This window comes from Lutjanus erythropterus, chromosome 3 (assembly GCF_056507025.1).
Source record: "Lutjanus erythropterus isolate fLutEry1 chromosome 3, fLutEry1.hap2, whole genome shotgun sequence".
Taxonomy (NCBI): Eukaryota; Metazoa; Chordata; class Actinopteri; order Lutjaniformes; family Lutjanidae; genus Lutjanus; species Lutjanus erythropterus.
This window is the reverse complement of record NC_139319.1, coordinates 31539654-31554875: the sequence shown is the minus strand read 5'-3', so window position 1 is coordinate 31554875 and position 15222 is coordinate 31539654. Positions and strand designations below refer to the sequence as shown.

Here is a 15222-nt window from a genome sequence, read left to right as displayed (position 1 = left end):
AGCCTCTGACGGTTAGCCGGCATACTGAGGAGGCTAAGCTAAGAAAACAGCACAACTGAAAGAACCACAAAGGTTTAATAAAATAATGGAGACAGAACATTATGTATAGTGTCCAGCAGCAACAGCTTTTTATTTTCTTTCCGACATGTCAACAACAGAACTTCACCAACAACCTCGGCCTTACAGCAGCTCTGAAGGGACACACTACCTCAAATACAGAGGGTTTTTAAATCACAATATGACTGTCAACCATCGGTGATGAACAATGGATTTGTTTTATTGCATCTGAAAATTGTTTCATTTCATAGCTTGAGAGACATTTTCTTTTTCTGCAGGGCTGAATTTAGCTTCAACTCTGCAGAGATTCATCATTGAACTCATTCATAGACATGCTCATACACACACACACACACACACACAATGTTGAGGACACAGTAGGGAGACACAAACATGCTGATGTGCTCAGTACCAGAGTAGCCGGGAGATGGACAGATGGACGAGTGCTCTTTTTACAGCCTTTTCTCCTCCCTGTGTGTGTGCACATGTATGTGTTCGTCTGCTTTATGTGTGTGCCCCATGCCTGGCATAACACTGGCAGTGTGCTGGTGCCAAAGTGGGCATCTGGTCTGTGGACTATCACAGGGGAGAGAGAGAATCACACCAACACACTGCCTCCTTTCTGTCTCTAAAGTTGTGGATGCAGCTAATACTGCTACAGATCCTGCTCTGGTTCTTGCATGTCACTGCACGGTAATAATTAACTACGCACAGACACACACACACACACACACACACACACACACACACACACACACACACACACACACACACACACACACACACACACAGAAAAGGAGCAAAAGAGCACACTGGTTGCAGATTTCAAGTACAAACAATTGTGCATCCAATATACAAATCACTCCCTCCAGGAAGCTGTGATGTTGGGATAGCAACAATTAATGCAAATTCAACCAATCCCTGTAAATTCTGCACGACCCTGCAATTTTGTCCAATCACTGCAACATTTCCACAAATTTGACCAATCACCGTAGTGTCCCACGAGTTCCGCCAATCATAGCAGTCCCTTGTGCAAACGTCATATGTGTACGTCTCAATGAACCGACTGAATGTTTTATTGTTTACTTTTTTTATGTATTTTGTTACAAGCGCTGAAAAGAATGCAAGGTGTGTCATCTTTTATTGGCATGTATTACACAGCTTGATTAAATACTTGATCAATTACAGCATCTGTTATTTCTGTATAACAGACCTTAATGCTGTAATTGACCAATTGCCAAGGATGCAGTTCTGATCACAGGCTCTGGAGGAGCAGTAAAATCTTTTTTAAATCAATTAAATCCTTTTTGTGTCAAATTATTGCTGAGTTTTATTTAATCTCAGTGCATTTTTGTGTTTATAATTACAGTGCATTTACAAATAAAGTATTTTTTTAGAATGTTTTAAATCCAATTTTCTCTTACAGCCGCAATGTTGTTACAAAAAATGCCTAAAAACGTCCCAACTTGCATCACAATTTTTGGGAAAAGCTGCCATGAATCAGGCATTTTAGGCTGCAACAATCCCAAAAACAGCCCACAAAATACTGGAGTACACACACACACACACACACACACACACACACACACACACAAACAAGGGCCGGTATAAAGGTCATACACTTCGTCAGTGGCTTCATTTTGTGTCAGAATTTGTGGTGTGTGTGTGTGTGTGTGTGTGTGTGTGTGTGTGTGTGTGGACTGCTTCCAGGTTGTGACGGGGTCAAATTGTCTCTGGGGCTAGAGTACCACAGGTGCTAAAACCTGACACTGACCGCTAACCATCACACACACAAACACACACTACACTAAAAATACATGCCTGTCTCCTTCAGTCAGAGCCTCACTCTAAACAGTGAAACATCATCCTCCACCAGCCGGTAAACTCTGAACTTTTGTTCTCTGCTCGCCTTTGAACGTTATTGAGTGTTTTGGGTGGAACTGCTGCTTTTTTAGCGTCACCAGCCAGGTTAAGTTAGCAGGGTGGGGATCTGAGGGAGCTGATCAGGCTGCAGTTTGAAGGTAACATTTGGATTAGATAAATGTTACTGTAAGAACTATGCCTCCTCTGCAAAATTGGTCAGAAAAATGTCAGTTTCTTCTTGGCTTTATGGGGCAGGTGAATCGTCTGCAGACAGAAGTGTGCAAACACACACACACACACACACACACACACACACACACACACACACACACACACACACACACACACACACACACTCAATTATGATCATGCAAACAGAAAAGAGCACAGATGCACCAAAGCATGGGCATGAACAGAGCTACAGAAATACATGAGCATAAACATAACAAACACACAGAAAAATGCACATGCAGACAACAATACCACACACTGCTGTAATTCATACTATCGGCACAGAGTGTGTAAGCAGTTATTGTCTTCTGGCTAGACTTAAATACCTGATTTGACTTGCCTGCTAGAGTGTCTTTCTACTCTTTGTATTATTATGCTATAATATTACATAGTATTTCCAGTCCTTCCCACTATTATTAGCACAAGATCTTTAAGTGGTAGTTGTCTTTTCCAGCATCTACATTCATCACTATTATTCAGTAAATGGCATTTTGTAAAAATGAATTAAAAAAACAAAACAAAACACACACACAGTGACAGAAAATGGGATAGTACAGACTTTTTTAAAAGTGTGGTTGTATGAAGCATTTATCCATAGTCTCTACCTACAGTAGATGGCGGCCCCCATTTTGCAGAAGCAGCAGGAGTTTGATGAATCCAAATAAACACCAGTCACGCAACAACACAAACTAAATGATTGAGGCAGTGGTAGACCAACAACTCCTGTGTTCTGTGTGTCTGGGGGCTTTATGGAGAGCAATATTTGGCTCATGTAATATTGATTTCCCATCAGAAAAGGCTGTTTGAAGGCAAGGTAAAGTGTTAAAAATATTCTAAACATAGCATTAAGCTAAAGTGATATCGATCTTTTTAGGTGAGCCTTTTTAGGTGGATAAATTTTTTCCGCTAACCCTGTCCACAGCAGTACATTGCTTAACTTCCTACACTGTGCCCACCAAAAAACAAACTATGCCTCTAAAGTTTAAGGCCCTTAAAGGCTGATATTTTTTTCCCCAAAATAATTGTGCAAACTTGCTACCTGTTTCGAGAGCTTTCACCCACATCTCAGTGTCTGCCTCAGTGCATAGTGACACAGGACTTATTAAAGGTCATATATCGCTAGATTTAAACATAATCCATAAACTATTTTAGATTTAAAAATAAAATATTATTAATTAAACTATGTAGTCCAGCTCCTGGCAGAGTGCCACATCACTTCTGGGCGTCCCCAGACCCTATTTGAGACCTACTGATCTCCATGAAAGCCTCAGATCTTCTTCAGTGCTGTATGTGTGTGTGTGTGTGTGTGTGTGTGTGTGTGTGTGTGTGTGTGTGTGTGTGTGTGTGTGTGTGTCTAAACTGCAGCGTCACTGCACGCTGCTCTCAGATGGAACATGGAGTCTGCTCATTGCTGACCTGCATTGTTCAACATTGACCACTAGAGAGCAGGCTGCGCCCACAGATCTGTTAAAAACTGGTCTCTCCTCATGTCCTCTCCTGTCACTTGAGGTCAACACTGAGCTAAGGCTTGTCTAATTAGGTGAAAACAGTATGAATATTGTAGAAAATTAGATTCATCTGTACTGCAGCACTGCAGATTTGCGATGCTCTAATGCAAAATGGGAGAGAAACATCAGATATGACAAAAAAAAAATGTAACATCTGATTGTGTTTACACCCCCTCATTAACAGCACACACTCTTTTCAGGTTAATGTGTGACTAGGTGTGTGTCTCCACTCTGCCTTTATGACTTCCTCTAACATGAGCAGACTAGGACTCAAACTTTGACCCCTGATAGTTTTCCTACTGGGGCGGTTTGTCTAATGTTTGGGTCCAGTGGTTGCCATGGCAACCCATTCCCATGACAGCTCTGTAACCTGAGCCTGCCAGTCAGGTAGGGCAGGTAACCGTGACGATGTGAATGATTCAGGCAGCAGATGTGTGTGTGTGTGTGTGTGTGTGTGGAGGCAGGGCCAGAAGACAAAAAGAGAGTAAGAGAGAAGAAACAAAGTTTAAACAAAGACAAAGAGAGAAAGTGTCAAACACTGGAGAGCTCAGACACTAATGAATGACTCGGTGAGTTAAAAACAAAAAGGAGACAAAGCTGGAGGAAGAAAAGGAGTCTCAGGCCATGGAGGCCGAGGTGGATGAGGATGACGGGACGTTTACTAACATCTCTCTGGCAGACGACACAGGTAAAGCCTCAAGGGACTATTCAACAAAAGTTAACCCCTTTCTGACCCTCTTTTTTTTTTTAGTACAGTTCCCTCTATCTGTTTTCTTGAGCATTCTTAACATGTTAGATGAGATCTCTGTCTCTAGTAAGACAGGGACTTTCTACATTTCAAACGCCCTCTTCTTAAATTGTTTTCAATTGCAAATCTTTTCTATGTGTTTTATATTGAGAAATTGCTGTAGACATCTTTATTGTTCAAACATATATAGGTGGTGTTGCTCATTTTGTTGTAAATGAAAGTGCACATGACAGACAGTTAAAGCAGTTGACTGAACAAAGGGTAAGAAGGCAGAAACAAACAGCCTGTAAAACCAGACTGGTTATATTATTGTGTTGTGCTGTGACAGAACTGAGGTGTGGCTCCTACTGAAGCTGCAGCGCTTTGTTTTTTGCTACTGACTGCAAATCCGATAGACATTTGTGTGCACACAGTTATTTACAGAAGCCCATTTTGGCAAATATGATGGGAAAAAAGATGTAAGTCATTAAAATGAGCAACTTTCTTGAACTAATGAGTTAGTATCTCAAAATAATGAGACACTCTCAAAACAGTGACTCACTGTGTCAAAACAATGAAAAACTTTAAACACATAGACATGCAAATTTCAAGAACGTCTCTCATTGTTTTGAGATACTAACTCACAATTTTGAAATATTAATTGATTATTTTGAGTTGTTTTTAAAAATTATTTTGAGAGTCTGCATCTAAGTTTCTGATTATAATAACAAGGTCTTTTTTCTCATCACATTGGTGGAAAATGATTTCCATAACTATTGTCCTTTGACTAAATTTAATTATGATCACAAATAGCATTTAACTCAGTGTTAAGATGTTATGATGCACCACCGATCCCACCCCAATCTAAATCCTTATATTAACAATATCCAGTCAATAGTTAGCACTTACATATTTACTTACTCTTCAGCATTTTTTCAACAACTATACAACTATCTATTGATTTGTCAGTGACCAAAATCTCCAATACAATGAAAAAACATTCAAATTTTGAATATGCATGAAGTGAAGGAAAGGTGAGGTCAGTGCCACACATGGTTATGGACAATTGCCCATTAACAGACCACTTGCATAGACATGATAATGTAACAACAAAGCTATTTAGCCAAAGAAGAATTTTTGAGAACGAGAATGATAAGAACTATGATCATAATCAAGGTCTGGAGAACGCAACAGGAATTCTTGCACCACATGACCACAATTTACAATAATGCAGGCAATAAAACTGCATTTTAAGTCTGGATCCTGTACAGGACAGAGCTGAAAGATTCAATATAGTATAATAGTTGCAATTATAGTGAAGTGGTGCAAATTCCCCCAACAAACTGACAATCATTGAAATAATCAAAAAGTCTGACCTGTGAACAAATAGCAGCGTTTTTGACCTATCAGAAAAAGAGGAGATGTTGACATAAAAAGCTGAAGCGGTCTATCTATCTATCTATCTATCTATCTATCTATCTATCTATCTATCTATCTATCTCTCTCTCTCTCTCTCTCTCTCTCTCTCTCTCTCTCTCTCTCTCTCCCTCTCTCTCTCTCTCTCTCTCTCTCTCTCTCTCTATATATATATATATATATATATATATATATATATATATATATATATATATATATATATATACATATATAAGAGCAGGTCCTCTTCCACAAAAGCCACTGTAGAATGGACAAGCAATAGATACCATTTTTTACAGGTTTTGCTGCCAGCATAGGTTCTCTCACACACCTGGAAGGGGAGGGTGCTGTAATCTGCAAGCTCACCCTTAGATGCCACTAAATCATACACACTGGTCCTTTAAATAACTGTTAACAGAATTAAATGTGAAAGTTTATTCATGACCTTCCGAATAGTAGTACTATGATCTTATGTCAAGTCCAACCACTAGCTTTTTACAAAGCTTTCAACCACATCTCACAGTCTTCATGAAATGATACTTTCCTCAGTTGATAGTTGTTGTGATAACTTCATTAGCAGATATAAATGTTTTGTACTTTCCACATCTTTTTAATTTGTCAGGCTGCCAGCAGCTGTGCTTCAAGCTAAGACTGAGCTTGGGAAATGTAGTTTACACTGAGGACTGAATTCTCAAAAAATGTGTCTTCACAAATCTTTGCAGACTCTAAAATCTTGACTTGCAGATTGATTACAGCTTGAATTTCTTATGTGTTCACTTGTAACTTTATCACTGATAGATTATCATCCAAAAACAGTTGGAAAATACATATTTAGAAATGTTAGTAGTTGGGGGTATGGCAGTTTTGGCTCCTTCACCCAGTGATACCTCACAGGGTTTGGGAAACACACACACAGAGCAAGAGAGCAAGGGAGAGGCTGACAAAGACAGAGAGAGAGTAGACGTAGAAGACTATTGGCCGAAGCAGCAGCGTTCCCAGGGTTTGGCTTGGCTAACAAGCAGCAGCATATGGACTCCTCAGAGTGAGCAGAGACACAGTGCACAGGCTGCAAGGATACAACACACACATGTATATATTAATGTTCACTCCGACCGGCAACCACTCCATGCATGCATACAGGCAGATGGACAAAAAGAGGGCGAGATGCACAAAAACAAACACACACACGCACACGCACACGCACACGCACACACACACACACACACACACACACACACACAAAGGTCTGGTGGGGATGACATTGCTGCTGGTCAGGCTTTCATTGCCAACTGCTGCTCTGTCTGTCTGTGTATGTGTGTGATTTGCTACCAGGGGGAATGACTGAACTCCTGAGCATCTGTTAGCACTGCAGCAAGTGTGTGTGTGTGTGTGTGTGTGTGTGTGTGTGTGTGTGTGTGTGTGGGCTTAATATAATTCAGTTATATTCATGAAAATGTGAGGCCATTATACTAGTGCGGTCCAAAAAGTTTTGCTGGACCCCCCAAGTTTAAAGGGCTGTTTGAGGGATAAGACTTGGTTTGAGGGTTAGGGTTAGAATTAGGCTGATGTTATGGTTAGGCAATTACTTGTATTAAGGCTAGGGTTAAATAATTTATTATTATTGATAGAGTCCAACCAATAATGGATTTTTGGAGCTGATGCCAATATTGATAATAGGGAGTAAAAAAATCTGTTATAGACATATTGGCCAATGTTCTTTATACAGATTAAAATATACAGAATATATAATATATATATGTACTTAAACACACATCTTTTTAAAATATGGTTATCAGAAACTTGTGGCAAAAATACAAAATATAGCTCGAATAAAAACAGTTTAACAATTTACAGTTTGTCCATTGAAAGTTTCGCTGGCGTATTTAATAATTATTATTATTATTGCACTTTGTAATGTGAATTTTTAAAAGTGCTCTATAAATAAAGATTATTATTATTATTATTATTATGAATAACCAGAAATACCCCCCTCCCAAAAAAAAAGTAGAACTGTATAACTTGAGTTAAGAAAATACTGCCTGTCATGCTAACAAAGAAAAACAATCCATATCATTTTCTTGAAAAAAAAGTTTTCAAACTGGACAACATTTATACAGATACTAATATAGACTGACATAGCTATGATAGACCAATATTCGTCTGATAATATGGGTGTACTACTACACAAGTTTGCATAATGAAAACGAAGTTATAGTCCCTTCATGCTGCACACATAACATACAACAACAACAACACATTTTAATTAGATTTAAATCAGAATAGAGCAGGATAAAATGCAGTATAAAATTAAAAAACAAAATAAATATATAGATATATTTACGTATATACATTTGTGAATTTATTGCTATATTTGTTAATTATTATCATACATATAAACATTTACATACATGCATGTTGTGATTAGCAGAGTTAGTGTAAGGGGCGAGTGTGTGCATTATGACAATGAGGGGTCCCCATGAATGTACTAACACGTGTGTTTGGGTGTGTGTGTCAAAGCGACAGTGTGTGTTTGGTCTCTGTGTTGGCGCTGCTCCCCCTGTCGGTCGGTGTGGTCACGTACACACGGTGACGTGGTGATGACGGTGTTGATGGGTGAAGTACCAGCTACATCCTCCTCTACCTCCTCCTCATTATCACCACAGAGCGTCCGGTGTGTTTACAGGGTTAACTCCGTTCAACGGATAAGACATTTCTTACTTTAGGTGAGTTTAAACGCTGACATGTGCTAACATCGGATGTTTGGTGTTGAGAAGTTAAATCTCGCGCAGCTTTATCATGAAGCTAACAGCAGCAGCAGCAGCCGTTATCTTGAAGGAGTTAGCTAGCTGCACTCCGGTGGCCGACGTGTGTTGGCACTTAAAAAATGTAGATATTGATTAGAGAGTCGCTCCTAAATACGACACTAACATTAGACGGTTGCGTTTTGCTTGTTTCTGTTGAGACACTAACCTCGCAGTGGTCGTTGAAGAAGTCTGTTATGTTGCAGCTCCGTTGGCGCAGCTAACTACGAGGATGGTTAGCTTGAACTAGCTAATGGTTCCATTACGCTGTTGTTACTGCTGTTTACTGCCAGTAACAATGATGACAGCCTCCACGCTGATCCGCTGGTGGCCTTATTGTAGATGTAACAGCGTATTTTTAAAGTGAGTTTAGTAATGTCCACACGTTTTGGGCCTGTCTGCTGGATTTGGCTCAATCTCTGCTGATGGTTGTCGAACTAAAGGAGGGCTGCGAGTGAAGCTATGATAAGCTAAACTAATGAAGGACCGAGGTGGAGATGTCACATCTGTACATGACGAAAGGATTGACCAGAATTAAAGAATAAAACTAGTCGGACTGTAATAAATCACTAGCTAACTGGGTGGTTGTCTAATAACACATCTGTGGCTCTGAGAGGGAGACTTGATATCCTTGACCAACTTAAGGTTGATGTTTCACGCACGAACACATGAATTTGGTTAGTTGCTCGTGTGTTTGTGGCTGTAGAGAGACAGGATTCACGAGACTGTTGGAAAGTAGATCTATACAATAAAGTCCTGTTGTCTAAAGTCGTGTTTGGCTCCTTACAGAAACTGCCATGCTGCTTTTGCGGGTCGGCGGTGAGCAGCATCCTCTCACACCCTGGTCCAGGGTGGTGTCTGCTCCCACCCAGCTGCCACCACATACCTACATCTGTTTGAACAGCTGTCAAGGCTACCTTCATGTTTTAGCTGAAAAGACTAAACGACAGAAATTATAGCAGGGATGCACAATAAATATCAGGGCCAAATAATGATTGACCAATAGTGAGATATTTATATTAATGTTTATTATGATAATGATAATTAAAGTATAGCTGATATTTATCAGCTACAATAACATATGATTGTTTTTAAGTAAATTAACATTTGAAGAGTTAGAACAGTTTGTTTTTGTAGTAATAGTGATGTCAGGGTTGGTCAGTGCTATGGAATATTAACTCATCCATCTTTGCTCATTGTATCTTAGCCTCTCTTACCCTCAGGTGTGCATAAACTACTGATTGTATTAACTTCTTTTTAAAATGCAAAAATATGCAATGAATAGTTATCTTATTGGTATTAGCCACGAGAAGCTGGTAATTATCTGTATCAGCTGAAGAAACCTAATCATTTTGCATATCAAATCCAGACAGTAATATTTGGTGATTCTGTTCTCAGTGAATACTGATATCCTGTAGTGATCATACATAGGGCTTTGTGCTGGCAAGAATCTGGCGATATGTCATATGTCATAGCATAAATAACACACCACCATGTGCATAAAATCTACTTTGAAAAAACAACTTTTGTGTGAAATCAGAACAGTGAAGATAGAAAATGCTGCTACCTGGCAGTCAAGGGTTTAAACACAACATAAAACAAACCACTACAAGGAATCTTTGCAGGCATCACAATATTATGAGTGTTTTTGAGACTCAATACAGTATCACAAAACATAATATACATTTTCTTACACCCCTAATCATTTGTAGACTTCTGTTAGCACCAGTTTAGAATATGTCCTTTAATCCTAGTGTTTCCCCTGTGTATTTATTGTGGAGATGGGCCCCATTCCTGAAACAAAGCCCACCACTGCCAACATAAAGAATTAATTCAGGATCCTGGTGGCTTACTACTCGACTAAATGTTATAAGTGTTGTTTTATTAGAAGTACGACTGCTTTACTGAGCTCACAGTGTCCGTTCTTTGTCTTTTTCAGTGGACAGTGGATCTGCAGCCCTGTATTCAAAGCAGGAGAACGAGCTCTTCATCATGAACTGCGACATAGATGGTACATCTGCTTACATACAACTGTGTGAAACAACTTATGTCTCAGGGTTGCAACATGTGACAATAATGAGATGATGTGTTATACTTCTATGTTATGAACATGAGTGGTTGTGTCTAATTCAGGTGAGATGGAGAACCAGGTGGAGATGGAGGAGAAGACGAGGTTAATAAATCAAGTTTTGGAACTTCAGCACACATTGGAAGGTAACACACACAGCTTTATTTCTACTGTGTCTTCTCCATGGTGAGAAAGTTTTTTGGAAGTGCTTTGACATTATGAGACTCTTTATGCCTTGCATTTAACTTCCAGAAACCCGTCATCGGATGATAAAGTTGCACCAAAAATTGTAACAAAAAAATTTATCCAAAAGTTTGCTCACTGCGTGTGTGTATGTCCTTCTTGTGTATGTCTTCCTTTCTAAAACAAGGCAGTTTAAATAAGACCTCAACCACTTTGATTCTCCCATCTCCTCACCACTAAACCATATGTCTTTCATGCTCTTTTGAGCATGAAGTTTTATAACAGTGGATGCTTGCTCACTTACTGTGTTCCTTGTTTCAGCCACTCTGCTCTCTTCATACACTCCTGTATTAATGGACTCACTCTACCTCTCTTACACTCTCTCTCTTTCTCCACCTTGCTTCCACTTTCAATAGTCAAACACCAGGCACATAAAGACAAAGTTTTGTCCAGTGGATGGCAGATTTTTCCCAGCACAGGACGTGACAGTTGTGAATGTCAAAAACCTCAGATATTTTTTAGATGTTGTGGACAGTCCTGATACTAATCTATGCTCGTACCGTTTTCCTGTGCCATTTTTTCCCTTGCTAACAGATTTTTTAAAACAACACGCTGCTCTGTCGAGTGCTATAGCTTCACTTTTTGTGATAATACGTAGTTAACAAACACAAAGTGAAAGTGCAAATTAGAGTACAGGGCTCCAACCGATGATTATTGTCTTCATCAATTAATTAGCCAATTAGTTCCATGATTGTTTAGTCTATAAAATGTGGATTTTCCAGAGTCAGAGCGATGTATTGATATATTAGTCGGCTGATCTTGGCCTAGCACATCTTAGTCAGTCTATCAGTGTATATGTTGTCTTACTTTTTTTTTTTTTTTTAAACATAACATAATGCATATTGTTTTTTTTAGTTTATTTTATTTCAGTTTTTATATATCATTTTATGTACATGATCCCTTTTCTCAATTCAAGATGTTCTGTGTGTGGTTTCTTTATTTATAATTTTTAAAAATACCAGTAAGCATTTACTGTTTGATTTCCTTGAAGTAATTTTGTATTTTATTTCTAATTAAAGAATATTGGTTGATATATCAGTATTGGAATGCTTTACTCCCTAATATCAGTTTGGCATTGGCCCAAAAATCTAGTATCAACTTCTTCTTCAACTACAACTACTTCTTTTGTCTAACCAACAGAACCCAAAAACTGTTCAAGAAAAGCAGGAAATCATCATATTTAAGAAGCAGAAAGCAGCGAATGTTAGATATTTTGCTTGTCAAAATGGTTGGCAAGTACTTTTCTTTCATTGCAGCTCTATTAGAGTACAGTGGTTTTTTTTTAATTCTGTCAGTCTGTGAGATCCAGTCGCAGTTTTCAGGACTGTTGTGACTCAGGACAGCTAATGCAGCCAGCTAACATCTCAATTACTTTTTGACTAAATGTAACCTTTTTGTACACATGGTACACATGTGTACACATCACTCTGCTTTCAAAATGTGGAAATTTATACACATCGCACACAAACAAAAATTACAATGAATCAAATAATCACATAATGTATGGAAGAATGAAAGAAAAAATATCCTCATGGTGAGTCACATGTATGAGGTAAAAAGTCTAAATTATGAGACAAAAAGTCTAAATTATGAAATAAAAAGTCAGAATTATAAGCTAAAAGGTCAGAATTATGAGACACAAAGTTGAAATTGTGAAATAAAAATTCAAAATTATGAGATAAAAAGTCATTATTAAAGTCCAAAACAAATTTCTCATAATTTTAAACTCCACAGGGTACCTTTAAAGATGGAGCAAATGAACATCTTTAGATTTATTCAGCGGTGATGAATTGTGTTTGTAGCTCGTTCTTTATTTTTGTTCCAGACCTGTCAGCACGGGTCGACGCAGTCAAGGAGGAGAACCTGAAGTTAAAGTCTGAGAACCAGGTCCTCGGTCAGTATATCGAGAACCTCATGTCAGCCTCCAGCGTCTTCCAGACCACTGACACCAAGAGCAAACGGAAGTGACGCACCCCAGGGGGAAAAAAAGCCGAAGTCTCGGGCCAGCAGCTGGGAGAGGAAACCCACCGTGGAGACATGGAGAGGGCTTTGCTTTCTCAGCAGACCTGGGCATTTTCTGTATCCATTCAGCTCACTTACCTGAGTCGAAGCTAACAATTTAATAACCAAAAACATAACATACATGTTAGTCTGACCCAGGTCTGTTTTGCAGCAGCTTCCTCTCCACACTACAGGTACGAGGTAGACGTCACCCTTTGATCACTGACACGAAAACAGAATCGGTTTGTGGTTAAGGGTCATTTGTACCTTGGGTTTCTTCTTAAATCTCTCTGTCAAAGTGGTACCTGTAAAATAATTCTTGGCCCTGTTTTTACCTGCTTGGTTTTCTGTCTGAGGATGAATCTGTGTTTTCTCCCCAGCTTTCCTGTCTCAAACTGACCTCTTAGTGGGTGAAAACAACATTACAAATACTGGTTGACCATGAACCTCGTTTTCAACACTGGCTTATTTTATTATTTATTTTTGTAAAGTATTTTCTACATCAGCTGGATCTGAGTTTTTGGCAGGTCTTGGATGTCATCATGTATATGTAAAGCACGACCATATTCCTCAGTTAAAATGGTAAACTGAGCAGTATTACTAAGAATGAAAACATGTATAAGGATCGCATGTGTGAGTCATACTCCTCTTGAATGAATTTCTTTTTGCTTGACAGTTTAATATGTTTAACGAAATGTCACTAAGTCAATAATCAATGAATTGCAGACTGTATAAAGCTATGAAGACTGTACAAATAGGAGGTGATTACTAGATACATACAGGTTGAGTGCTCAGCAGCAGTTAAAGTAAAAGCACAGAGAAACTAAAAGTTGTGTAAACTGGCACTCCTATAAGTGTTGGTTTTAATTAACATCAGTGATGTTTTTATTGCAAGTGGTTGATTTTTAAATCACATTGACTCAAGGGTTTCTGTCTGTACTTAAAAGTATTTGTAACCCTTTCAATTGATCATGGCATTAATTAGTGTTTGGCCCAAACTGTCATTGTGAGAGTGACAAAAGAAATGGTGGGGTCATAAACATCTGCAGGGGGAAGGGGACTGAACAGGCCAAATGACACAGGGAGGAGGAGGAGGAGGTTAGACAGAGAGATGAGGAGGGAAGAAAGAAATGCTTTCCTCTTTAAATGCAACAGCAAATGCAGTAAAGAGGCCTTGAGTGTTATTGATCCACTCAGCCAGGCCTGGAATCCATCACCTGCTAGCTAGAGGATGGGTCTGACCGTAAAATGTGCTGATGTCCTCAGTGGACGGCAGAGTGGAGGGTGTGTCCTCCAACACCGCCGCTGTCTCAGATAAAAAGTCAAAAGGACTGAGGGTAGAGGATGGAAAAGTAATCTGAACAAATTTATATTCCCTTTAAATAGTTCAAGTATTCAGTTCATTGTCTGGAAAATAGTAATTCCTGTGTGAACATCAAGCGACTGCGGTGCTCCTTAAAAAGGGAGGAACTGCTAATATTAAGGGAGGCTTTAAACACTGTATATGCTGTAATTTATTGAGGTTATTTTGATATTTTTAACAGTTGTACAGTAGTAAGTCATTTATTTCTTTCTGGCATGCTGAATATGCCCTACCTACCTATACACACCCTGGTACCAACTGTCTGTGTGTGTGTAGACACCCTGCACCTTTTGCCTTTAAAACATTTTTGTTTTAATAAAAATCAATGATAAAGATCACACCTCTCTCTGAGTCTTTTCTCACCTACACCAGTGATTCCCAAACAAGGGTGCTGGGCCCCTGGGGGCACAGGGAGAGACTGTAGAGTACCTAAACTAATTTGGAAAAAACTGAACTAATCGGATTAAAAAAACATCTACATTAGGGATGTGGTGATACCAGCATTGACAATAATCGAAATGAAATATTGATGTCATATTAATGATACTCATGTGGTGTAAATAATCCAGAATCTCAAAAATAATTTTTATGTTCTCACTTTTCACCAGCAGAGTCAATGAAATAATGAGCTAAAACTCAGGATGAACTGTTGAAATAGATCACTAAAAGTAATGGATACATGTTTGGGACATCCTGCTTTTTTAACTACTCCATGTGGGTCTAGTACAAAGATAAACATGACCAAACTGAACCAAACATTGTTTCAACTGTATGAAAATATTGTAACATATACTATTATATCCACTTTTATATGATAAATAGCTAAATAACATCCAGTTTGAAATGGGGGGAAAAAAGATAAAACCATATTTTGAAAACCATAACTGACAGTAAATACTGCCCAAAGTTAGCAAATGTCTCTGAGGCGCAGGCACAGCAGAAAC

The 15222-nt window shown here is 38.8% G+C and overlaps 1 protein-coding gene across 1 annotated transcript; it reads left to right on the top strand.

Moving 5' to 3' along the window:
- The first annotated feature begins 4092 nt into the window (after positions 1-4092).
- LOC146330296 (short coiled-coil protein B-like) lies at positions 4093-14616 on the top strand. The gene is made up of 4 exons (XM_084715815.1): positions 4093-4347; positions 10543-10614; positions 10737-10817; positions 12740-14616. The coding sequence occupies exons 1-4, from the start codon at positions 4284-4286 to the stop codon at positions 12880-12882; spliced, it is 360 nt and encodes a 119-aa protein (XP_084571941.1). The 5' UTR covers positions 4093-4283; the 3' UTR covers positions 12883-14616.
- Positions 14617-15222: the final 606 nt, after the last annotated feature.

Bases quoted from the DNA above. Each gene is read 5' to 3' on its own strand.
- LOC146330296 (XM_084715815.1), top strand. From the start codon at position 4,284: ATGGAGGCCGAGGTGGATGAGGATGACGGGACGTTTACTAACATCTCT. The intron at 10,615-10,736 runs GTACATCTGCTT...TGTCTAATTCAG, and splicing joins CATGAACTGCGACATAGATG to GTGAGATGGAGAACCAGGTG. The intron at 10,818-12,739 runs GTAACACACACA...TTTTTGTTCCAG, and splicing joins ACTTCAGCACACATTGGAAG to ACCTGTCAGCACGGGTCGAC.